We start from the raw sequence: 26,558 nt of genomic DNA on the forward strand, positions 1-26,558 counted from the left end.
CGCGGACATCACGGTGAAAGCGTGAAACATCCCTCTTCCCCTCAGCACGAGAAAACCGCGCGAGCAGACAGCGGAAGGGCAAGGTTCTCCCTGCGCAAACATAACAAGAAGCGAGCGCGCTCACCGACCACTTGTAAATCCACCCGTCGCGCTCCTAACGCCATCTCGCTGATAATGAAGAAACGCTTATAAGCGCCGGCCGTCTCTGAGTCCGTCCAGCGGTAAAGGGTGTGTATATAACGCTCGCCTTTAGCTATGTGGAGGATCTGCGTTTCGTGGCGTAGCGGTTAGCGCCACTCGCTGCGGAGCAAAAGGTTCCTGGTTCGATTCCGCGCTTTGGAAGCATTTTCCTGAATTATTTTTCGTTGGGGCTTTTATATATATGTCTACATACTTATACATATACGGTGCATGACAGCGGCGGCGATGGCAAAATTCAGCCGAGACTGTCCATATAATTGCTATCGCAATAAAAAAGCGGAACAGCGACCAAAGCGGCGCAAAAAAATGCGGACGATCTTGAATCGTTCGTGACGCAGAGTTTGTGCTGCACCCGTAAAAAAACGATCACGGACTATTTCAAATAAACGTGCCTTGTCTGACGTTCACATGTGCATTGCTGTGAGAAACGAGTTAAAGGACGTACCGTTGCAAAGGTACGACGTTTGCATTACTGAAATTCTATTGTTATGGTAAATATTTGGGCTTTCACTATAACGACCTTTCAGAATAACGAACATTTTTCTGCGGTCCCCTGAAGTTCGTTATACCGAGATTTCACTGCAAGTTGAAGTAACGCTTTCGCGTTAAAATGTAGCATAAAACACGGCCAAAAAGAAAATTCCTTTTGCACGTCAACCCAAACACCTGATGGCAGCACGCTGTCCGCTGCATGAAAACGGAACTATGCTGGTAGCTGTCGCGGGTGATGTAACGTGCTGTATTGCCCTGAGCCTGGATAACTTGATATTTCACCGTTTTTAGGGTGATACTAATGAATTCTATATAGCACTGATTTTGTGACGTTATGACATTATTCGAAAAGCATGTTTCTAAAATAAGTCGATCAAGTATAAATTGAAACCATATTTGCGGCATTAGCAACAGCGGACTGGGAGTGGCAGATGTAGTGACATTGCCATCACATAATGGCGATGGAACACATAAAGTATAACCTCAATACAACAGACCTTCATGGTGAAAAGGATATTGGTCTGTTGTAAAGGGAGTTTGTAAAATCCAAGTACTACTGTTACAACAGACTTATGTAAACACTAAATGGGTATGTTATAACCAAAGAGAATTACAAGTCACAAACACGGTCAAAGATTGGATTTATTCCTAAGGGGGGATGCAGTTTGTTATCGCGAAAAATAACAAAAAAGTTGATTTACTGAACATCACATTTTCAAATCACATTTTCAAATCTTTTGAAAATCAAATTTTAAATTTCTGTAGCTCTTTTTCCGATTCCAAAATATCTTCACTGAAAACTACGTAGAAGTACGGTAAATGATTTGTTGCGCCTGCCAAGGTGGCAAAAAGGATTGTGAAAATTTGAAAAAAAAGTTTTTCTTAATTATAGCTCCGCAATGACGCAACGGGGCGCTGCCATTTCGGGCTCGTCGAAAAGACGATTTCTTCGTCTTGAAATTTCCCACTTCAGCAAGGTCCTCCATTCAGAAACAAGCGTACAAAAAGCTAATGATTGATGTTCGCTTCCAGGCCTCCGATTGGCCGTGTCTGCCATGTTGCTCCAGCACGCCTCACCATCGGTCCGATCCTCGCTCCGAGAGAGTGTTGTCTGCTGCTTGCGCATCACGAGGTCATGGTTGTCGAAAATTGCGCTACTTAGTGACACGTTTATGCTTGTTCTGCGTTCACGGGTCTACGATCATTTAGAATATAATTATGCTTTAGTTAGGCAGCTGCAAGTAGAAGCACAGTCATCAAATTACGACATTGCGCCACACTCGTCGCGGACATTGCATACGCATGGTTTGGTACCACTGTATATGAGTCGTGGGACCCGCAGTTAGAGGGTCTGCTTATCAGCACTTCGGACCTCATGACGAAGACCATCGCGTCGGCCAGCTCGCCCCGCTCCTGCGAACATGCCTGTGAACGTCGTTTCTCTTCGCCCTACAGGGCGTGGTCGCATTCGTGCGCTTATCCAAGGAAAGAGGGAAGCGGGCGGGGGAGTTGTCTGTCATGTGCTTTCCCCGCGATGTCCGCGCTGAAGTCACAGAGCGTACGAAGGTCCCTTCGCTCGCTGCAGCGGCCGCGGTAACAACTGTGACAGTTAGTTCGCGCTCGTCCTGTGTGTACCTGTTCGTTCGTTTCGTGCATCCTGCTTTATGTTTGAGCAGTGCACTTCAAGTGTCGAGCTGTGATGCATGATAGTTCGCGCTCGTCCTGTGTGTGTTCTTTTCGTGCGTCCTTTGCGCTTGATCTACGCGCTAGATATTTCGAGCTGGTTTCCGTTCTTCGCATTACGTTCCAATTTGTTGCTATCGCATTCATTGCTTCGCCGTTGCGGCGAAACTGTGACTTTTGCCAGTTCTTGACTTAACATCCTCACTTTGTGAATTCCTATTTAAAATGAATTCTTATTTCAAAAGCAAGGCTGGCTTCCTACTACCGTATGCTTCCTCCACATTCAACCCGAAGTAGTGGACTTCTTACCTTAGTCGCTTCTGCACTTTCGGCCAGAGCCAGGACGGGTGGTTCGTCCACCACCAGGTTTGTCGTCTGTGGCGCATTCTGAACGACAGCCACCGTGTGAGCTTGTTGTGAGGCCACCAGCACAGCGGATGTGCTGGTGGCCTCCATGACAGCAGGGCTGCTGGTGGTGACGGGATGCCCCGACGGCGACACCGACATGGCCACGCTGCTGGCATCGATCAGTGGCACCTGCACGGGCTGCATGTCGAATGTAGCCCCTGCAATGCTCGTGGCAGCTGAAAGGCAATGAAAATCTGTAATGAGCCTTGACATGCATGTTGCTGACTACACTGCAAGTGCTTGAAGTAAAGTTAGCATTTATATAAGCATTCCAAGGGAACCGGAAACTTGCTCAAATAAAATGCAGGAGAGCATGTTAGAATAAAGTGCTCCCACGACTCCTCCTATTTGCCGGCCTTAGGGAAGTGGTTATTGCTGATAAAAGAAAACATGGAGCTATGTCCCACAGCCTTAACCCCTTCGGGGTTTTCGCCGTACATGTACGGCATAGCGTTTATTTTTAAAACGCGCGCCTTTTTCGATCATTTCTCTTGTTTGGGCTGTGCTTCCACACTTCGGGAATACGTGGAATTTTTTTCATGCGCCGATGTCTCTCCGTTGTATTTTTTTTCGCTTCCCAAAACGGCGCGCCGCCTATCGCTTGCCCATCCGAGCGCGTTCGCAGTGCAGCTGGTTTAAAGTGTGCGCCTTTTTCAATGATTTCTCTTGCTTGGCATGTGCTGCCACGCTTCGGGAATACGTAGAATTTTTTTCATGCGCCGATGTCTCTCCGTTGTTGCTTTTTTTATGCTTCGCAAAATGGCGCGCCGCGCGCTGGCTATCACTTGCGCAACCGAGAGCGCCTGCGGCGCAGTTTGGTTTCAAACGCGCGCCTTCTCCCATTTCTCTTGCTTGGAATGTGCTGCCACGCTTCGGGAATACGTGTAATTTTTTTAATGCACCAATGTCTCTCCGTCTTTTTCTTTTTTTCTTTCCAAAGAGGCGCGGCGGCTTGTAGTCTCGCATTAGAACGCGCGCACGCGGTCTGGCTCGTTTCGGTTTCGTCCTTCGGGTGGTTTTCGCTTCTTGCGGCCGCATAGGTGACGGCTGTTTGGTTTCTAATCTCTCAAAGGGTGACCGCTTGTTACTCTCTCATTTAGTGCACCCCAGCGCGCGATTACATGTGTTTCCGTGCGGCGCTAAATTACACAAACGACGCCGCCGTGACTGCGTTTCCTGTTTTGGGGGTCTCGGAAAAACTAACTACGTCTTGTTGGCTATAAGACGAAGTATTACTGTAGCTTTTTCACTCGTTTTGCTTTCCGGACGAGCGCAGAACCATAGTTTTCTTCCGTGCGCTCACTGACGCAGTTCGCTTACGCTATGGAAACGCGCGCCAGTTGCGCTGCTGCCGGTGAGTCGAGCAGCGATTCTTCCGATGCGGACTATTCCCCAATTGCCGAATCAGAATCTGATTCATTGAATTTCAGTACGTCAGACGAGGATTTTTTGACGAGTTCAGACTCCGATGACGATCAAGGAGCGACATCTGAAATGCGTGCGCGGGGAGCCATGCTTCAAAGACTATCACACACTGAAAAGCTTTTAGTATTAGAGCACGAGCGTTTTTAGCCGGAAACGTACTCTGGTGCGCTTATTTTTGTATGTTTGTGAGCTATGTTTATTACAATGCATAATTTTTATTCATAAAAAACTGTGAAGGATTTTTTTTATGGATTCTGCTTGATATTACTACAAATAATCCATATGTATGTAACAACAAAACTGATTTTTTGTCACTTTACGGTCACGAAAAAAAATTTTAAACAATGCTTTTCTGAAATAGAATCGTCTGAAGAATTTATTTCAGCAATAAAAAAATTACACATTTTTGGACTGGATTTCGCGAAAAAATTCGACCCTCAAAGGGTTAAAGGGAGCACAGCTCAGAGAGAAGGCAGTGGAATAAAAGAATAGGAGAGAGAGAGGACATTAAAAGCAATGTGTAGAGTGGTCATCTGCACATCAGTGATTGCTAACCTCCATCCACCAAGCGAAGAAGGCTGCGTCAGGTTGCAGCATCTGCCCTCTATAGAGCTTGGGCAAGTGCACCATAACAAAGGGGGTCACGGTGAGGGGGAAGGCACATGCACACAGGGTGGAGCAATGTGTGGAAAGGAAATGGGGGGAAAGGGGGTTCAGAAAAGCACGAATGAGCCTGGCCACGCTTGCATGCTTCCCACAGTGATGATTGCAGAAGAAACATGCACATGCCAACAGACTGTCATTGGCCAGTGCTCCTGTATTGAATAGGCTTGTGCGAATATTCGAGTACTTCGAATATTCAAACGAATAATACAGTATTCGAATTCGCTTCGATTCGAATTCAAATTATAGAAAATTTCAAAGTATTCAAAATGAACGAATAGGTGTATATTAGTCAACTTATAACCCCCTTGCAAAGGTGGTTTCACTGCGGTGAAGGGGTGCTATACCGTGAATACACCTTTCAAAAAAGAAATCCGCATTGTCCGCTTGTAACCTCCTGTAAAGGTTGTTTCACTGCAGTGGAGAGGTGCTACATCGTGAATACAACTTTTCAGGAAAAGTCCCTACTGCTGCGAAGCCCCACTTCAAGGTTAAATGAACATACATATTACCCTCACATCGATACATCATTTTTTAAGTTTAAAAACTAGTTATACCAACTTATATGGTCCAAGTATAGTAAATTTTAAAATGTAACATATTTTACAGGTTATTATTTGCATTCTACCGAAAGCCAAATCCTGCTACTATTAAAAGTTGCTTCTACTTCCTTTGAACCAAAAAGAGTGACATTTGCACGTGCCTTGTTATAATTTAAAAAAAAAATGCTGTGCAGATTGGTTGGGTCATGACAAATATGCTCATTTTTCTTTATAATATGTGATATATACTATTCGAATTCGATTTGAAATTATTCTACCGAAATCACTATTCGCTTCGAACCTAAAATTTACTATTCACACAAGCCTAGTACTGAACTCTCCACTACGCGCATGTGCAATACTGTTTTATCTTTGATCTTTACACAGCTGAACCCCTTTATAAGAGACACACACCAGGGAGTAATTCTTGTCCCTTATATGAGGCGTCTCGTATAAGCAGGGTACCACGTTCTCATTTCCTCATCAACCCCTATTTCGATGTTAAGCACAATGGTGTCTCCTATAACCAGTTCTCTTACATCAGTGTCTCTTATGAAGGCGTTTGACTGTAAGGATTTTAGTCTAATAAAGCATTTTTTTTGTGCAGCCATGATTTTATTTTAAGCCAAGTCACATTCCAAGCCAAGGTCTTATTTCTCACTGGTAGAATGTATCCCCCCAGTGCTGTGGCACAGTACCCATTCTTAAGCTGGCACAGACAGTAGTACTAGGCCTCTCTCCAAGTGGCATTACTATACATATATCTCTACCACCACTTTTCACCCAGCCAGAGCATAATTACCTGCTGGATGGATGAGCTTGACGATCCCTTTGCCCTGAGGCAGGGGATCCGATGCCAAAGGCTGCACTACAGCTGCCAGTGTGGCCTGGGTTGAGGGCAGTAGCTGCACCAGTGTGACGGGACGCCTGTCGGCACGCGGCAGTAGGGGCCGTTGGACCACCAGCGGCTTCCGCGTTGTGCGCAAGCGCATGCCTCTCCTGTTTCCTGGAACCAGTCTCTGTGGAAGCATATTGCGCTCTCATGTTACATCATAGTACAGACACCTCTGTGAGTAGGTATTTCACAGTAATGTTGCCACCACACGGCCTTGAGTTCTATTTGCATACACATTACGTCTTGATTAAGGGGGGACCCTGCTTCAGAGACATATTTCTTTGTTTTTGAGTACATTTTTATGAAACTTTCACAGCTTATGTATTTTTAAGTCCTGATTTCAAATATGCAATTATTTTTCCAGTACACTATGCTGTTTTCAAGATATCAAATATTTTATGTATATTGTTGGGAGCAAAATTTATTTATAAATTGTGAGAGTTATAAAACAAATCAGCATATCACTGCAGTCAACGTCCGATTTTTCAGACTCCCTAGGGACCACGAAATCGTCCGAAAAATCGGGCAGTCCGAAAAAACGAATTCATGCGCTTTTATTCTGCTCAAGCGGTCAAATCAGTCAAATCGCCACAGCCACGTCTGAAATAGCTTTAATGCCTCCCAGTACAATTATCAGGCATTTTGGTGCGCGCCCAGGCTCTCGCAAATAGTACATTCGGTACCTGCCGCGAACTCTGCTTAACTACGTGCCAACTGCCACTTGCCAGAATGCATCTCGTGATGAGCGCCGCAGATACCAGCAAAGCGCGGGATAGATTACGGCTCTCTCGCATGGAGCGTTTGGAAACGATGATGCAGAAAACAGACTGCGGCGGAAGAGCGGACGACTCGTCCGGTTTTCCCCAATGCGTGTGCGCATGTAAACAATGCGTACACACATCGCCGAATCTCCGCCGATATGCAGCATTTGCTGCCGTGTGAAGCTGATCGTTTCTAGCTGTGTGCAGCACATCCCCAACTAAGCTGACGCCGTCACTGTACGGCACGCATTTATCATGAAAGGGTTCATGATGCGCACTTTTTTCCCGACCGCACATGGGCGCGGCAATGGCGAGCTAGTTTCGTCCATGAAGGCAACGCGTCTGTGCGGTGCACTTAGCGGTCTTGCACAAAGAGGCAGCAAGAATGGCGGCGTGGCGCGTTGGGGTTCTCGCCTATTAAATGCGTGCAGTATGCCTGCAACTGCGCTTGGCCCCATGCACTACCGAGCAGTTAACTGAAGATGCTTATCGTAAGGGTTGTCGGCGATTAAGCCATACTGGTGCGTTTGCCACCTGCCGCGATCACGCCTCCGCGCATTTCCGCTGCTTATCCGTAAAGACATCGCCGTAAGGCGCCGTGATAGCGGCCCCTTTGAATTTCTGGTCTGCTTCACCCCATAACGCTTGGGCATTGCGGCACAGCTGACTTTCGGACTGTGCTACTGTTGCTAACAGATTGACTCGCGAAAGCGCTGGTTCGAACCTACAAGATGATAGACGAGGCTCAGGTGGGGGCTTCAAATAATGCCTTTCGGACCTGTAATTTGGGCAGAAAGTCCGAAAAATCGGACGTGGAAGAGTTTCAGCACCCGAAATTTCAGACGTTCTAATACATTGACTTCTATGGGGCTGGTGACGGTGCCGCGAAAGCGTCCGAATTTTCAAGCATGTCCGAAAAATCGGGCATCCGAAAAATCGGTAGTTGACTGTATAAGCTGGAATTAATACTGTATGCAGTAAAATAAGAATGGATGTTACAGGTCCATTTGAACAAAAGTTGTGGTATGTTGAACATTCCCAGCTTGATCCCAGTTTGACCGAGCTCGACATCGCTCATTTGCCAAGTGTTCAACGTCCCATAACTTTTGTTCAAATGGGCCTAGAACATCCATTCTTCTTTTACTGCATACAGTATTCATTCCAGGTTATTGTGATATGCTGATTTGCTTGCCAACTCTCACAGTTTAGAAATAAAGCCTGCTCCTAACAATACAAAAACTATTTAATAGTTTCAAAACTACATATTGTATTGGAACAATAATTGCATGTTTGAAATCCGCACATAAAAATACGTAAGCTGTGAAAGTTTCATAATGATATGCTCAGAAACAAGACACATGTTTCAGAAGCAGGGTCTCCCCTTAAGAGACAGGTGAAGTGGCACATAAAAGAAGTTCCAAGCACCTGTGTGGCTCTTTGGTACTATACTCGACTGCCATGCAAAGTGCCTGGGTTCAAGTCCAACTTGAACACTTGGTTTGTCTTTTTTTATCATTGCATGCAACAGCTGCGACGGACACCAGGGGCGGCGCCGGTGGCAGGTGACTACTCCACCAAAATCGGCTCTTGTCGGGAGCTCATAACAGCTTGTGCTGTAAAACATCACCGGACGCAGAGATAAGCTGGTCATCGCCAAGCACGGCACACACACACACAACCACACATAGTTTAACCATTTGATATATGGTATCTGCGGCCTAGTTTTCACTAGCAGTCTTACTTCCCACACTACTTCATATTTGGTCGAAACTGCGCAATAGGACGGGACACGAAGAAAGGCAAGACAAACGAGCGCAGACTAACAACTGAGTTTATTGAACGATGAAACCAGCCTTTTTAACAGCCTCAGACCATATGGCGCGTCCCCCTAGGGGCTTACACAGGAACCGCTAAAAGCCATGAAAATAAGCGCGTTAAGGAGTTATCAATGAAACAGCTGAAAAGTAGGGGTGTGCGAATATTCGAAATCTCGAATATTTTTCGAATAGTGTTTGCTATTCGATTCAATTCGCACTGGAATTTTACTATTCGAACTATTCGAACTTCCCAAAAACAAGTACAGTCAACGTCCGATTGAAAGTGACCCCTTCAGATTTTCAATATGCTTCACCTCACTACACTCTCGTATTGCGGCACAGCTGCCTTTCAAGCTCCGTTACCGTCGAACTTTTCCAAGTGACAGTCAACATCAGATTGAAAGTGGTCCCCAAATTTTCAACATGCTTCACCTCATCACATCCCGGTATTGCGGCAAAGCTGCCTTTCAAGCTCCGTTACGGTCGAACTTTGCCAAGACACAGTTAACGTCCGATTGGAAGTGGTGCCTAGATTTTCAATATGCTTCACCCCATCACACCCCGGTATTGCGGCAAAGCTGCCTTTCAAGCTCTGCTACGGTCGCAAATGTACTAACTCAAGAAAACGCTGGTTACAACATGGAGATGAAAGATGTGGCAGAGGTGGGGGCTCAATTAATGCTGTTTTGAACCTGAAATTTGGGCAGGAAGTCTGGAAAATTGGAAGCCGAAGCTTTTTTAGCATCCAAAATTTCAAATGTTCTTATATATTGACGTCTACGAGGCAGATTTGGAACTCCGGACTTGAAGGGAGCATACCCTTGTCCGCCACATCAGTTGGGCTTCCACAGAAGTTGAAAAAGGAGGAGAGGCTGAGCAAATGGCATCTTTGCCTATCACGTGCAAAATGTTGTCGGCAACACTTTGGTTGCACCAAATCATGTACATAAATAGAATTCGGCCTCTACATTGCCTCATTCTTGACAAGACAACTATGAATCACCACCCCGCCAGTGCTTCATCAACCTAGCGAAAAGAAACACTTTCATGTTGCTATCTCATAAGAATATGCTTAGGAATCCTCTCAACTTTTTTTTCCTGCAATTTCGCTTCGAAGTATTCGAAAAACACTCTATAAATATTCGAGACATATTCGAAAAATATTCGATTCCATTCGCACTCACACTTCAATATTTGAATTCGCTTCGCACCCAAAATTTTGCTATTCGCACAGCTCTACTGAAAAGCTATCTTAACCCCTTAAGTGCTTTATTTTTTTGAAAATTTCCCTACCAAAAGTGCCTATTTTTTTTATTGCTGATTTCGAATCTGATTGTACTAAAAAGTACCTAGTCGATGTTGAAATAATATTTGTACCACATACTTAGTCAAATCAAAATATGGAATAATGCAAGGGGGCCTGCTGCAGCTCCTGCACCAAAAGCGAGTTTCCTTTCTCAACTTTTTCCCGTCTTCTCCTCGCTTCCGAGAGCAAATGAGGCACTTTTGAAGAAACTGCTGAATATATTCCATATGGCCATCTTGCGATGACAAGTTGAATGTCTTGCCTGTAACGGACAAGAATGGAAAGCGAGGAGGCTTCACAGGAGGATTGTACGGATCAAGTAGGATCCACGGCGAGCACTCGCGATGTTCACGTCCGAGCTGTTTTCATCATGACCGGTGAAGATGCTCAATTCACCGCCATCGCTGTCTTCACTTCCGGACACAAGATAAACATCTGCATCCGAACCATCATCACTCGAAGAAGATGACGAAAATGAAAAGCTTCTTTTTCGTGTTGACGAGCCAGCTATGCATGGGTGGCTGCCACCGCAAGCCATCTTTTCATGCAAAAACCGTGCTCTTTCCGCAGGAGAAAAATAAATTGTCAAGTAAATGCTGCCATCTGGTGGATTACACGCAATCTAAGCTGTAGAAGAGCGCCTCTTGTCCTGAACGTTAGAGGGGAGTACCTATTCCGCTAGGACGAGCTCTGCTCGTCCAAAGCAGTTTGGGGACAGTTTGGGCAGGACGAGCTCTGCTCGTCCAAAGCAGTTAAGGGGTTAAAGGGACCGACAATTGATTTTTCTCGACCCAGTTTTTTACGGCGCGACAGGAAGCTCACCCTTCGTAGCGTTTGTAGCTGCAGTGGTTTATCCGAAAAGCACATAGTTATTTTATAAGCACTATTTTTCGATCTGAAAGGCTCCAAACACGCATGGAGGCTTGCTCCAGCAACGCTGAGAATTGATAGCGATGCCGCTAGCCCTTGTGAAAGCTGTCGTTGTTCTGCTTTCGCAGGAGTTACTGTAACTATGCCCTAACCACCTTTATTTTGAGCTTTCCAACCATTTTTGAAAATAGCAAGCTGTTACAATGAGATGTGTGGCTTTATACACCTTCCCGGTATTTGTACAGCGTTGTGTGCGCCTGCGCCCAAGGTTGCCTGTGCCTGTGTCATGGATGGCTTGTCCTGGCGTCGTTACTCTCTTGATACACGAGCCAAGCCAAGTAATCGAAAACGTGACTGTGCATATGCACGGCCGCACCGAGTAGCAGCGCGCGTCATTTCTGAGACGAACTGTAGGTAGCAAAACTATGTCGCTCCAAAATCTTAGCGACCTGGAAACTGCGTGCACGGTTGCATGAGCATGCTGAAAAGTTGCTCAAGATGCGCTGACGAGCGTGGGATCATTACGTCACGCGAAGGCAGCGCCACTAATGCATACTACTAACGCAGGCCTATATGTACATTGTTATGTAGTAATACCTTTTAATGTAGAGAAACGAACAATATTTCAATACTAACAAAAAAATCGTCGACCGCGTACAGCAATCAACGGTCACGTGGCCGTCTTCATCGGTTCATTCATGTTTTTGCCGCCAGAGGCGCCACAGGTCATTTTTCGCGACTTTCAATTAAGAAATAAAAATATAAATCCACCTCTCACGAAAAAGCAGGGTTGGTTTGAGTCAGTGCAACGGACAATCTTTACATCAGTGGAGTCAACTCATTTCATATTCTGGGCAGTTGTCGGTCCCTTTAAAGACACGTGACAAGCTATAAAACCATGACAAACTACATGAAAAACATGAAAAACGCAGCGCAAGAGAACGATTGTGCGCACGTGGAAACAACCAACGTAGACTGAGGTGATTACGCGCACGTGGAGCAGAGATATGCGTACTCTTTGTCAGTAAGAATAATCGAGGGGTGGCTGATGCATCCCTCCCCTTTCCTCCTGATATGGAACGCCTCGATAATTCTGCGGTCTATGAACTTCCTTTCTTTCGACAGAACTGTCGCGTCTTCGAAAACTGCCTCGCACCCGCACTGCCAGCAGTGCGCTGGTAAATGCAAAGCTGGGGCGTTAGACAGTGATCTCTCGTGCTCCCTTAGTCGCATGTTAATGCATCTCGCGCTCTCCCCTATATATGATTTCCCGCATGTTAATGGCACCTGGTACACCACACCGACCTCGCAAGTTACATACTTACTGCTGTGATGAATTAAGCACTCACTTTGACGCGACTCACTCTTGTCTTCCTTCCTCTTACTAACCATGTTGCACACTTTGGAAAGTTTTGCAGGCGCGGAAAAACCTACATTGACCCCATATTTATTCCCGATCTTTTTTAAACCATGGGAAAGGCCGTGAACATACGGAACGGCGAACTTGTCCACCTCTTTCGGCTTTCCACTAGCATTCTGTCGCATGCCTTTTTCTTTTACCACGCGGGCGAGCTTGCCGCAAACTGTGTCAATCAGGTGGCTCGGATACCCAGCGTTCCTTAGCCTTTCCACTTGCTTTTCGAAGCTTTGCGTCATCTTGTGGACACAGGATTTTTCGAGCACTGCTCTCAAAGCACTGAAATCGATACCCATTTTAATCACCTTAGAGCGGCTGGACGCATAATTAAGCAGCGGTTTTCGAGCCCTCGGCTGGTAGCACCAACAGACATGATCTGATCTAAATTCTAATTGAAGATCCAAAAATTGCAACCTAAACCCAGGAAGCTGTGCTGGTGCCAGTATCAATGTAGAAGATCTTTTCTATTCGCTGCCACGTCAGGACGTTCTTCAAAGCAACGTTACTAGAACAAACTCAGTTTAAAAGCTCCGCCGGAGAGGCAGTCCGTGTGGCGGTCGTGAGAACTAGTGGCGCTACAGTCACGTCTAGCTCCCGCGGCTGGCGCCTGTTGTGATCGGCGCCGCCGATGTACGAGCGCACGTGGGTTACAGCGTCGTCTGCGCTTTGTTAGCTCGTCATTTTTGCGACTGTTCTTGACCAGGCTTAGCGTCTTGTACGAAGTGATGTACGAAGCGTAATGAGGGCGAACAGATTCACAGTGCGGTATGCCGACTTGCTTTGCGCCGGGCTGCAAGAGCGGCTACCGCAACGACGACTCCGCTTCACGACACTTCTTCGGACCTGCAAAAGACCCTACGCCATTCAAGCTTTGCATCGCAAAGATAGAAAGCTTACTGCGAAATGCAAGGTCTGTGACGTTCATTTTGAGAGTGATGACATTGTAAAGCACTATCGTCGTGTCGTTGCCGGACAAGAAGTTTCGATCCCACGTGGAAAGTGGGAACTCGCGCCAGGTGCCGTGCCGTGCTTGTTCCCAGCACTTGCACCCCACATTTCAAAGCCAAAATGTTCGGGGTTTAGGCGCAAATCCCCCCCAAAACGCACGGCGTCCCGCGAAAGCCCAGTGCCCAATTTGGAGGAGCCGCCAGAAACAGAACAGCAAAACGAAAGGCAGGCGATTGCATATATACGCTACCGAGAATGAGAGTTGCCTCACACTGACATTCGATCAGTTGTCAGCTGTCGCTATGCCTTCAAAGCAGTGGATTTTCGAGAGATTTTACGACGAGGTATTGAACAAGATGTGCGGAATATTTTACACTCGCCAGCTCGGGAACGGGCTGCTCAGCGCAAAAATTTGACACGGTATAGAAAAGACGAGGACCAGCGCTGGTCCTCATCTTTTCTATGTGAACCGTGTCAAATTTCTTGCGCTGATGGATAATAATGGAATACCAACTAGCCCAATCCCACACTTTGCTTCGGGAAGGGAGACTTACTTGTGCAAAAGATAATTGTAGTTGACGAGCAGTTTAACCGCGTAGTGAACGGCTACAGCATGAAACGCAAACGGCTGTCGTACAGTGTAAAGTGCTGCAGGCATGGAACATCTGCTCGGTGAAGTTAAAAAACTGAGGTTGAATACTGACGACTCTTCTAGCGACAGAGTACGCGCGAATAACTGCTCGGTGTTCACATCACGGCCGATCTGTTCGAATTGTTTAAGGCGCTGTAGAAGGATACGACGTAGAAAGATGAGACACCGAAAATAAACTATCCGCTGAAAAAATTGCTCAGAGAAGACATCTATTCGATGTAATCGCACACTGAGATTTCATTTAGCGAGTTCTCGTAAAATTTTCCGATTTTGGGTCAGTATCCCTTTAACCGTCGCGAAAACATGTCTTGTAAACATTGCAAAGCATTGGTGATGTTTTTCGAGAAAGTTTTTTCAATAAATTGTAGAAACATGAGTACTGTTTTTCTAGAACGTTTTTGTATCTCGAGTAAGTACACTTCTTTGTGCACTATAAAGGCTTTTACAAATGTGTTGGGTTGTTCTTGGTCTAGATAAGATGGCAGCGGCTAAAATTGTGGTAGTAGTTATAAAAATTACTCTGAAAACCCTCATTCGCTTAGAAACACCTACACTCTAAGAAAAAATCGAGTATTTGGGGAGTATTTCTGCCACACAACAATAATTGTCATGCGGCTTGCTCGCGTTTCCTTTCTTGAAAACCCGGCTCTCGTCACTTTCCTATAAAGAATGCTACGTCGCGCTGATAACGCGCGCGCGGTTCGTGAACGGGAAGTGCCGGGACCACGGTGATAACGCGAGGAAAGTACGCGAAGTGGATGACGATTATTGTTGTGTGGCAGAAATACTCCCCAAATACTCGATTTTTTCTTAGAGTGTATGCTTCGAAGTTAAGCGCAATGTAGACAGCTCAAATATTGTCAAAGGGTCGTGACGTCGACGAAGGCAGCAGTCAGCAGGTCCGAGATGAAACTTTATTTGGCCGAACTTGTGGCCGGGAAACTGAAAGTTAACTACAGCAATACACTGATAGCGGCGAACAGAGCGTCGACCGTCGATCAACTGACAAGCAGTCAAGCGCGTCGGCTTTTATACAGGCGCTATCGAACTTTCCAGCGATATCGCTGGTGGCGGCGTTACCGTATTTACTCGCATAATTTGCGCACTTTTTTTCGCGAATTTGGAGCTCCGAAAAGGGGGTGCGCAAATTACGCGGAGATTTCGTGAGCACATCTGAAATAACGCACAATATATAGTCCTAACACGCGCGATATAATACATTAAAGAAGAAAATAAATTATAGCGCAAACGAACGGTTTTTAACAGAATTAGCACGTACTTTAACCAGCCAGATTCGGTCATGCACGGTCTAGTCAGAATCACTGGTTGAGAAGTCCGACTGAGAATCATCGCCGCGGTCGCTGTCACCGCTTTTCCAAAGCGCGTCGTCCTTGGTTCCGTCGAGTGCGTTGAGGCGTCTTCTTGAAGCTCTTCGCGACAATGCTGGGAGTAACGAGGTGCCACGGCACGGCGATACCGGTGGGCCTAAGCTCTCGCACATATTTGAAAAGGTACTCTTCAACGGCAGGAAACTTTCCATGCTTCGGTCCTCGGAACGGTCTCCTTCTCGGTCTTGTATTAAAAAGCGAACTCTTCTGCGGCACGGTTCCCATTTCCGTAGGCAAATTCTATAACAGTTAGCTTGAATTTTGCCGAGTAGTTATTGCAGCCCAGCGCAAGAGAACAGTGAAAACGCAACTGGCTGATCGCGAAACCTAAACTGCCTAAACTTCCGAAATCAACGAAGGCTGCGTCGCAGCGCGGACGCAGAGGAGGAGGGTCAGCGCGGGAAAATGTTGGCGCGACTGGCCCTCGCACGCCTCCGATGCAGAAAGTAGTCCGTGCCGTGTCGCGTGCATGCATTCTCACGGCGGGAGAACGCTCGAATAGTTCCAACAACCGGTGAACAGATTTAGGTGTTCGCGTACGGTTGGTACGGTCTCGGCGGTTTCCGGAGAATAGAACGAAGTAATCGGAAGAAGGGACTTCGCACTCGCAGCCTGTCTTGTGTATGACTGCGCTCGCCTGCTCGGTGAGGGCCGCGGGGCGCGATCGTCCAAAGTTTCCCCGCGCACGCGCCGGCGAGCTGGCTCGAGCGGGACGGGGAGCGCAAAATATGCGAGTAAATATTTTTTTTTTAGCAAAGCTGGTTAAATATTAGGGGTGCGCAAATTATGCGAGGGCGCAAATTATGCGGGTAAATACGGTATCTCTCGACAAAGCTGGAACATTCGCGTGCAGCGCGCAATCTTACCAGAACGATCTACTACAATCGCGAAGCTTCTCGAACACCGCTTCACGGACAGCGTCGAGCGTTGATAACCGTCCTTGCTGGCCAAATCCACAGATCAGTGGTCAAACCCGAATACATCAAAATAAAACAAGAAGTGGTCGTGGCAATATAGACCGAACATCGATTCTTAGCCAATCAATGAACAACGCACGCGGGACAATGCATACAGACGACCTTATGCATATCCACCTAAGCATCCACCCAACTAGTACAATAAGAAAGTTGCCGCGCAGTTACTCGCGGCAACTGCGCGGCGCACCGCAGCGTTATGCCGTGGCAGCAGACGACGCGCCGATAGTGGCGCAAGACGGAACTGCAGCGCCGCTAGTTCTCGCGACCGCCGTTCGGACCACCCTCCTCCGCTGGCAGAGATACGGAGCTTTGAAACTGAGTTTGTTCTAGTAACATTGCTTCAAAGTGTCAGAACATGCATCACGGAGTATAACGACGAGGCAGCGTTCGTAAGAAGTTGCTTGTCAGTAGAAACCTTCCTGGAACGTTTGAACCTTTACAGTAAAAGCTCGTTAATTCGACTCTTGTTAATTTGGAAAATCGGTTAATTCGGACACGTCATCTGGTCCCTGTAAATATACGCATCACTCTATGAGACTGGGCGCTCGTTATTTCGAACAGATTTGACCACAAATCGGATAATTCGTCGACTTTCGGGCCGCTGGCGGGGCTCTAAAACGAAAAAAGAACAATTCGGAACAAAAGTGAAGCTCAAACGCAGCATCGCCATGGACATCAATTGTCGACTTGGCTTGACTTGAGACTGGTTGAACGCCTTTTCTTTGCATGTGTTGTTGGCGGTGCCATTTTATTGCTTTGTTCCCTTTGGTGTGCTGCATCGTTGAACGCCGTTTTATCGAGGAACGATTCAGTACGGCTCCTTTAGCTTGATTGTTGCTGGTGCTTTTGTGCTGACTTTTCGTATGAACGCACTCTCCGTGATGGCAACGCCGGTGAAGCGGCCCAAGTAGAAGGCCAAGGACTTCACCACCAAAGTAGAAATTTTGCGTGCCCTGAAAAATGGGCTCTGCCGACAAGAAGTTGCTCCTGTGCCATGACGTCGGCAAACAATGCGATGTGAGTCTCCTGAGCGCAGTTAGCATTCTTGCGTATGTGTGGCAGAACACACCTGCGCACGCCATTGCCAACTGTTTCAGGCACAGTGGTTTTGTTGTACCCGACTCCAGCGATGCCGAAGTGTCGCCGGACGACGGTGCCGACGATGGGCAGGATTTCGGAAGTGTTATGCCTGATGCAGTGACACTAGAGGATTATATCGGCATTGATGATGGCGTTGCCACTGCCGGCTGTCTGACTGATGAGCACATCGTCAAGGAAGTGATGCATGGCAACGAATCCGAGAACGAAGAGCCTGAAGATGAGCAGCCACACCATGAGCCACACGGGCCCCCTCGTACTGTGAAGGAAGTCGCGGAGGCCCTCGTCGTCCTTGAAGAACTTTGTTTTGGCACTGCAGACGGCATGCAAGCTACTGAGCACCTTGAAGGGCTCGGAAAAATTGTGTCCGCGCGAATTTCTGCTCGAAAACAGACACGCATCCGCGATTACTTTGTAAAGTAAAGGTATGTTGAAAAAACTCTTGCATTTATCGTGTTTATTTCGACCATTCGATAATTCGGACATTCGATTAATTCGGACATTTTTTCCGGTCCCTAGAAATCCGAATTAACGAGCTTTTCCTGTATTTGGATTCGACTGCCGTCGGAGTGAACTGTACGTCCAAAAAACTGACGTTCGCATTGGCTCCAGTGTGGCTCCAATACTGAGTGATATTTTTCTTAGCGGAGTGAATAGGGTAACTGAACAATATGTGCCAGATGCAGTTAAAATTTTTCGCTATGTCGACGATTACTTGGTGTTCTTAGGGAGACAGAATTACAAAGAGACAGCCAAGTGTGTCCTTAGTCTGTTCAGTACGCATGGCCGAGGCCTGAGGTTTACACTTGAATTTTGGAATGAATTTAGGTTGCAATTTTTGGATCTTCAATTAGAATTTAGATCAGATCATGTCTGTTGGTGCTACCAGCCGAGGGCTCGAAAACCGCTGCTTAATTATGCGTCCAGCCACTCTAATATGATTAAAATGGGGATTGCTTTCAGTGCTTTGAGAGCAGCGCTTGAAAAATCCTGTGTCCACAAGATGACGCAAAGCTTCGAAAAGCAAGTGGAAAGGCTAAGGAACGCTGCGTATCCGAGCCACCTGATGGACACAGTTGTTCGCCCGCGTGGTAAAAGAAAAAGGCATGCGACAGAATGCTAGTGGAAAGCCGAAAGAGGTGGACAAGTTCGCCGTTGTTCCGTATGTTCACGGCCTTTCCCATGGTTTAAAAAACATCGGGAATAAATATGGGGTCAATGTAGTTTTTTCCGCGCCTGCAAAACTTTCCAAAGTGTGCAACATGGTTAGTAAGAGGAAGGAAGACAAGAGTGAGTCGCGTCAAAGTGAGTGCTTAATTCATCACAGCAATAAGTATGTAACTTGCGAGGTCGGTGTGGTGTACCAGGTGCCATTAACATGCGGGAAATCATATATAGGGGAGAGCGCGAGATGCATTAACATGCGACTAAGGGAGCACGAGAGATAACTGTCTAACGCCCTAGCTTTGCATTTACCAGCGCACTGCAGGCAGTGCGGGTGCGAGGCAGTTTTCGAAGACGCGACAGTTCTGTCGAAAGAAAGGAAGTTCATAGACCACAGAATTATTGAGGCGTTCCATATCAGGAGGAAAGGGGAGGGATGCATCAGCCACCTGTCGATTATTCTTACTGACAAAGAGTACGCATGTCTCTGCTCCACGTGCACGTAATCACCTCAGTCTACGTTGGTTGTTTCCACGTGCGCACAATCTCTTGCACTGCGTTTTTCATGTTTTTCATGCTGTTTGTCATGGTTTTATAGCTTGTCACGTGTCTTTAAGATAGCTTTTCAGCTGTTTCATTGATAACTCCTTAAAGGGGTACTGACACGAATATTTTCAATTGTCTTTTCTTTTCGTCAAATGAAATGTCAAGCCCTCACGGGCCTAGAAAAGGTAGTGCTAAGCACGAGTGCGCCCTGTAAAAGTAATTACAGTATGTTTTTAAAAGCAGTTTCCGTTCCTACTGTACCCTGACGTCACAACACGGTATGAGCTTCTCATCACGTGCTCGCACAATATATAGTGACGTTTCCACGGCCGCTCCGCACCGTGGCTCCTTTGGTGACGCACAAGCGGCCATTTTGGAAATTTTGATGACGCACAAGCGGCCATCTTGGAAGTTTTGGTACCTAACGTCATCACAACTAGCCAGACTGCTGCGTGAAGTCACCAGAATTTGTACTGTAGCCTGGCGTCAAGCTAGTGTCGATGTCAGTAGGTACGCCATGGAAAAAGTTACTTTAATATCAAAGTAAAATATCTTATCAGCATTTGCTGAGCTTCACACTTGCTCAGAGCCGTCTCTGCAGACAGGAGATTTCTATGGCAGAGTAAACTCTCCTTCGAAAAAAGGTGTCAGTACCCCTTTAACGCGCTTATTTTCATGGCTTTTAGCGGTTCCCGTGTAAGCCCCTAGGGGGACGCGCCATATGATCTGAGGCTGTTAAAAAGGCTGGTTTCATCGTTCAATAAACTCAGTTGTTAGTCTGTGCTCGTTTGTCTTGCCTTTCTTCGTGTTCCGTCCTATTGCGCAGTTTCGACCAGAATGAACTCGTACCAACTAGCCCAACTCTCCACGCTGCTTATTCATATTTGCATAGAATCAAACATAAGTGCAAGAAAGGGTTAAACTGTGTGGGTAAAACAGCATTCGACAAGCACTCACGTCCAGTTGCTCCTGATGTGTAATGTCTGTGGCCACTACTGGGACCCCAGCCTGCTTGTGTGCCCGCGGTGCCATCCCCATGGGGACCACAAATACGTGCTGGTCGGTGCCAGTGCCTGGGTTGGCCGATGCCCCGTCGGCTGCGTTTTCCAGCACCTGCGCCTGCTGCACCTGCTGCAACGTGGGCCGCTGTGCCGTGCGCGTCGACGGGCTACGACCGAGGGCGCGACTCGCCGTGCTCTTGCCTGAGGGCGGGGTGCCTCCGGCGTTGGCGGCACTGCGTGCTCCGCCGGACCCACTGCCACTTTTGCCAGAAGGAGGCGTGCCACTGACAGCAGCAGTGCCCCGCCCTCCTCCTACTCCAGTGCTGCTGCCACATCTGCCAGCAGGTGGCGACAGGGGACCCTTGGGAAAAGGAAAGTGTACACGTCGTGGCCTCAGGAATCAACGTAGACTGCTACAATGCTTGGCACAGCTGCTTGAATGAACTGCAGCTAGAGTGATGCTAGCAAATAATGGGTCCAGTAAAATTTAGTGCAGTGTTGCAAAGTACTGTGGCAGATGCCGGTGTGACTGCTAGTTTAATTCCTCCTCGCCATACTGACAGCATTCAGCAAAATCTATCAATAATTGCATCATATAGATTCAAGTGAATAAGAACATGCCAGAGCTGCTATGTCCAGTTGTCATCGAAATGCATGCACCAAACTCTTTTGATTCACCCAATTAACAAAAGCAGGGACAAATAATCTTAACATGACGTAAAATATGAGTACCCAATGTCACAAAGGTTGCACAAACCACAAAAGCATTGATGGGCCACAAATTTCAGTTGAGTGGAGTTCAGTATGCAACAAACTTCCATAAGGGTGGAGTTCCAGGGACAAAACTAGACAAATTCGAAAATTTTTTAAAGCAATCGACTTGTCAGTCAACAAGCTCCGATAATGAGGTCACTTAATGGTTACCTGGGAAACTGTTTCAGGACCCCTTCAAAAGAAAGAACTAAAATTGATGCTAGAGCAAAAAATACTAGGGGGGTGCGAATATTCGAAATTTCGAATATTTTTCGAGTAGTGTTTGCTATTCGATTCAATTCGCACTGGAATGTTACTATTCGAGCTATTCGAACTTCCCAAAAACAAATACAGTCAACGTTCGATTGAAAGTGACCCCTTCAGATTTTCAATATGCTTCACCTCATTACACTCCCGTATTGCAGCAAAGCTGCCTTTCCTACTGCCTTTCAAGCTTTGTTACGGTCGAATTTTGCCAAGACACAGTCAACGTCAGATTGAAAGTAGACCCTAGATTTTCAATATGCTTCACCTCATCACACCCCGGTATTGCGGCAAAGCTGCTTTTCAAGCTCCGCTACGGTCGCAAATTTATTAACTCAAGAAAACGCTGGTTCCAACATGGAGATGAAAGATGTGGCAGAGGTGGGGGCTCAATTAATGCTGTTTTGGACCTGAAATTTGGGCAGGAAGTCCGAAAAATCGGAAGCCGAAGCTTTTTAGCATCCAAAATTTCAGATGTTCTTATATATCGACGTCTACGAGGCAGATTTGGAACTCCGGACTTGAAGGGAGCAGTCCCTTGTCCGCCACATCAGTTGGGCTTCCACAGAAGTTGAAAGAGGAGGAGAGGCTGAGGAAATGGCATGTTCTTCTATCACGTGTAAAGTGTCGGCAACACTTTGGTTGCACCAAATCATGTACATAAATACAATTCGGCCTCTACATTGCCTCATTCTTGATAAGACAACTAACCACCCTGCCAGTGCTTCATCAACCTAGCGAAAAGAAACACTTTCATGTTGCTATCTCATAAGAATACGCTTAGGAATCCTCTCTAACTTTGTTTTCTGCAATTTCGCTTTGAAGTATTCGAAAAAAATCCTAGAAATATTCGAGAAATATTCGAAAAATATTCTATTCGATTCGCACTCCCGCTTCAATATTCGAATTCGCTTCGCACCCAAAATTTTGCTATTCGCACAGCTCTAAAAAATACATGATACCACGTGTACAGCGCATATAATTCATAGCAGTCTCTAACCTGCTTGCTCTTCTCAGCAAACATGACCGTTGCAAGGCTGAGCAATTTTTTGAGCATGGTTGTGCACTCGAGGCTGATCTTGGACTTTCTGTCAACCTTTTGCTCCACAGCACAAAAATCGTAGTGAAGAATTATCTTGCTCGGGCAGCCCATCTGAAAGTGAGGAAAACACGTTGAGTTTAGCACATGCACGCACTAAACTGCACATACTGGGACATATTTTAGAGTAGAGGCAGTGGAAAATATTCAAGCACCAAATGTGCAGTACTAGAGTTGCATGATTACGCAGTCAGCCATTGATAATTTGGATATGTTCGATTATTTAGGCAGCTTCGTAGCACTGACCCAGACACCATAAGAGTTAATGTGCATAACTGATAAAATTAGGGACACCTCACAGTCCAGACTTCAGCTGCATGACGACATGCCAATAAATTTAGCACAATATTTGGTTTAGATGAATGAGCCTGCATAATCGCCCGCACCACCTAACTAAACTGAAAAGCAAAGCCTCGTTTCGGTTATGCATTAGCGAAACAACCCCAGTAGTTGTTGATCACACCCACAGCACACATTTTGCATGAAAGCTTGCCCTTAGCACACGCCTTTTCTGTGATACATATCCCCTTTATTAACAACGATTTGCTGATTGACAGATCATGTAAGCAGCAACAAATACAGACCAGCAAACAACACTGTCTCCAGACTACTGACTTTTTTGGTGTCTCTGCTAGTACCAACTAGGCCTGGTTGAGGAACTTGTCTCTGTAAAGTATGACTGATGCAAGTACACATTAGGCATCTATTCACATCATCATTCAAGTTGGGTGGTTTGGAGATCAGCAAGTGAAAGACTTTAGCAAACACAATTTATTTTTCATAAGACATTACACATCATCTGTCAAATTGTAAAACAAGCCTGGATTTGTAAACTTTACGGAAAATTGTAGAGGTTTGCTGGCTGCAAACTTGCGACTGCCATCTGGATGTGCTGTGGATGGATGAAAATGCATCAGCTGCATCGACCGTGAAATTTCAACTGAATAATATTTCAGTGGAGCACAATACTACAGTGCAAGATCAGAATAAACCAGCAAAAAGAAAAAGAAAATATGTTGCAAACAGAATATAAATTTTTGAACCTGCTGTGCAATATCCGCAAAAGAACAACAAGAAAGAATGTGGGTGAGCATTTCAACAGCAATACGGGCCCATCTAATCAGACTGCGCACTAATCAGAGAGCCAATGTGCACCTGTATGGCTCACACCACTGCAAGCGAAGAAAAACAAAAAACAAGCAAACAAGCAAACTTGCGACCAGAAACACTCACCATGAGGTAGAGCTCGCCGATGGTCATCAGCCCAGCCTCCTGCGCCGTCCATCCCTTGGTGCTGCGCTCGCGGGCGTTCTCTTCCTCTTCCTTCCTCTTGGCCTCCTCCTCCAGCTCCTGCTGGCTTTTCTTCTCCTCCTGCTCTTCTTCCTCCCGCTTCTTCTTCCTCTTGGCCTCCTCTGCTGCCTCATCCTCTTCCTCCTCGCCTCCCTGGCGAGCTTCCTCGGCCGCTTTGCCCAGTAGCTGGCCCAGCGTCAGGCCCCCCGCAACCGCACTGCCGTCTGCCAGAATGCTCTCAACACTTTCAATGGCTGCTGGCATTGGGGCCGGCGTCATCGGCACCGGCGGTGGGGAAGACGCGGCATTGGGAGTGGCCGATCTCTGTGTCCCCTGGACGGTGCTCGTCGTTGTCGCCGGGGGGTCTGGCTCCAGCATGCTGCGCAGCAGGGTCAATGACTTTGCGGCCTCGTCCTCTGGATTCTCTTCCACCTGTCCCGCAGGTGGTGGTGGGGAGGACGGAACGCTGCTGCCCTGTGAAGGCGTCTCACCGCCGCTGCTGCTGCCTGCGAAGACAGCTAATTTGTCTCACTGACGGTTGAGGGGGGACGCGGGCTTTGAATATTGAAAAATCGCGAAAAACTGTATTATTGAAAAAAAATACATATTTGGGCTGTACGAATGAAAAACTACCTTACCTGTAATTATCAATGCCTAGTACATCATTAAAGTACCTCAAATCAAGCATATAATGAGTAGCGAGAGCTACTGCACCGGCCAAACAGGCACCGAAACAGGCTCAACTTCAAGCAAGCATTGTTCCTGCTTTCAACTGACCAGCGCCATCTTAGTTCTGTTTTGTTTGTGAATTCCTGCGTATTTTTTACTAATGAGCACTTAAGATGCATTTTCGAAGCTGTAGGAGCTCTACACCCCCTGCCTACAAACAAATGGATGACACATCACTAGTATAATGGTTTCATAAACAAATCGAGATATCTTAATTTGATGCTGATGTCACAATGCTAGATTGGACGTTATCGACATAATCGCAATATCATGATACCCAAGTAAAATTGTAGGCTCAATAATGTATTTTATAAAGAATACTAAAAATTACTCACTGTGTTTTTCGTGGCTGTGCTCGTAACCCCACTTCCAACAATTTGTGAAACAGTCAAGCACGCTCAAATGGTCCACACAACATAGGGCCCTTGGAGAGTTATAGTACTCACGGATTGAAACGTGAACATCTAGGACTAAGTAATGCTCGCACTTTCGTTTCCAATGTCTACAGTACATGTCATATCGGTGTAATTTTGCCTCGAACACATACATCAGAGCCAATATTACCCATCGTGGCCAGACTTGCAGTGACGCGATGCGGTTATACAGTAAAAGCTTAATTCGCGACCGTTAATTCGGCCACAGTTAATTCGGAAAATCGGATAATTCGAACGTATTCTCTGGTCCCGGCAAGCATATGCATAGTTTAAAGGGGAACTAAAGGCAAATATTAAGTCAATGTTGATTGTTGAAAGAGCGGTCCAGAAACCTCGTAGTGCTACTTTTGTGCCAAGGAAGTGCTTATTTTGAAATAAAATCACGTTTTAGTGGTCTGCATCGTCTTAGCGCACTTCAAATCACCCGCCTGAAAGCGGTCTTTCTGACGTCACTGTTGCCGTGCCCAACGTTGCCCGCCTTTACTGTGCGGAGGCATGCACTGGCGGCGTGCACCGTTCGGGCATCCAGCAACATCACATGCACGCGACATTTTGTCAAACTTTCTGTCAGAGTGACTTTCACGAGCGTGCAGAACACAAGCGGCAGTACGCGATACCGAAACTACGACTGAAACGCGACCGCATGAGTGAAGCCGGGTGCCGGGCGAAGCGCAATTCGGCGAAAACGGAACCTTTGAACCATGCGCCCCATTCTCCATCGCAACGCCAAAGAGGTTCTTTTTTCCATGAATCAAACAGAAACGAACAAGCAGCATTTTATTACGCCTCTTGATGCATGAAAGGTTCTTATTTTATTGCAGCTAGTTTGATGAATAGCGATTAATTGTAGTCGGACGTTCTCACGTCATCGGGATCATTTCCAAAATGTCCCACTCGTGGCGCACATCGTGTGATACATTTAGCTTAATTTCTCGGTAAGTGGGGCACTGCTGTTGATAATATTGCCATTTTAGACGTTGTCATACATTGAACTTTCACTCTGACATAAATTGTTATTTGCCTTTAGTGTCCCTTGGCATCAAACTCTCGTTAATTCGGTCATATTTGGCTGCAACCCGGTTAATTCGCACGATCCTCTGAGCGTGCCAAGCATGAAACGCCCTGAATGTGCGACACAAAGGAGCGAAAACGGTGTTCGTGAACAATCAAACTGACTGCAGACCTTGAGAAAGGCGTGGTCGCCATCCACAATCTCACCACAATCGCTTTGTTTGTGACCAAGGCTTCAGCGGCTGCGGCAAACTTGTTTCGTTTTCGATTTTCAGGGCGCACGCGAACTGCGTCGATAGCGACTTGGGTCAAAGCTACGACAAGCAGTAGTTTCGTTTTCGCCTCGTAACTTCAGAACTGCGTAATCGTTATCTATGATTGTGCATTAGTCAGCCAAGTTTATTCAGCAGCAGATGCTGTGCTCAGCAGTTCCGTTTCGACTCTGAGCAAAGGCCGCGCATGTGCCTTCAGAACTAAGTGGACACTATGAACGTATCTTTAGTGACCATGGTTTCATCCAAAACGAATACGACTTCGTTTTGCCTTCAGGCAATGCCAGTGCAATGTCACAAAACTCAAACAAGGTGGAAGCTGTTGAAGATGAAGCGCTTCAGCCACGGTACACATGCTAGCATAAAACGATCAGTTGCCGGCCATTTCTCCTGCGAAAAAATGATCGTCACGTGCGCGCGGTGGTGGTGGTGGCGACAGTACGTAATATTGA

General features: G+C 46.6%; 1 protein-coding gene across 1 annotated transcript in view; it reads right to left on the bottom strand.

Moving 5' to 3' along the window:
• The window catches only part of LOC119383262 (protein cramped-like), an 83,061-nt gene that overhangs the window by 36,717 nt on the left and 19,786 nt on the right, over nucleotides 1-26,558 (bottom strand). The window contains exons 10-14 of the mRNA XM_037651325.2: nucleotides 23,604-24,166; nucleotides 22,272-22,424; nucleotides 20,211-20,615; nucleotides 6,217-6,433; nucleotides 2,686-2,960 (exon numbers count right to left, since the gene is read on the bottom strand). Of these exons, the coding sequence (XP_037507253.1) occupies nucleotides 2,686-2,960; nucleotides 6,217-6,433; nucleotides 20,211-20,615; nucleotides 22,272-22,424; nucleotides 23,604-24,166 (1,613 nt within the window). The remainder of the gene's footprint in view (nucleotides 1-2,685; nucleotides 2,961-6,216; nucleotides 6,434-20,210; nucleotides 20,616-22,271; nucleotides 22,425-23,603; nucleotides 24,167-26,558) is intronic.

Source organism: Rhipicephalus sanguineus, chromosome 2 (genome assembly GCF_013339695.2).
Source record: "Rhipicephalus sanguineus isolate Rsan-2018 chromosome 2, BIME_Rsan_1.4, whole genome shotgun sequence".
In the NCBI taxonomy this organism is placed as follows: domain Eukaryota; kingdom Metazoa; phylum Arthropoda; class Arachnida; order Ixodida; family Ixodidae; genus Rhipicephalus; species Rhipicephalus sanguineus.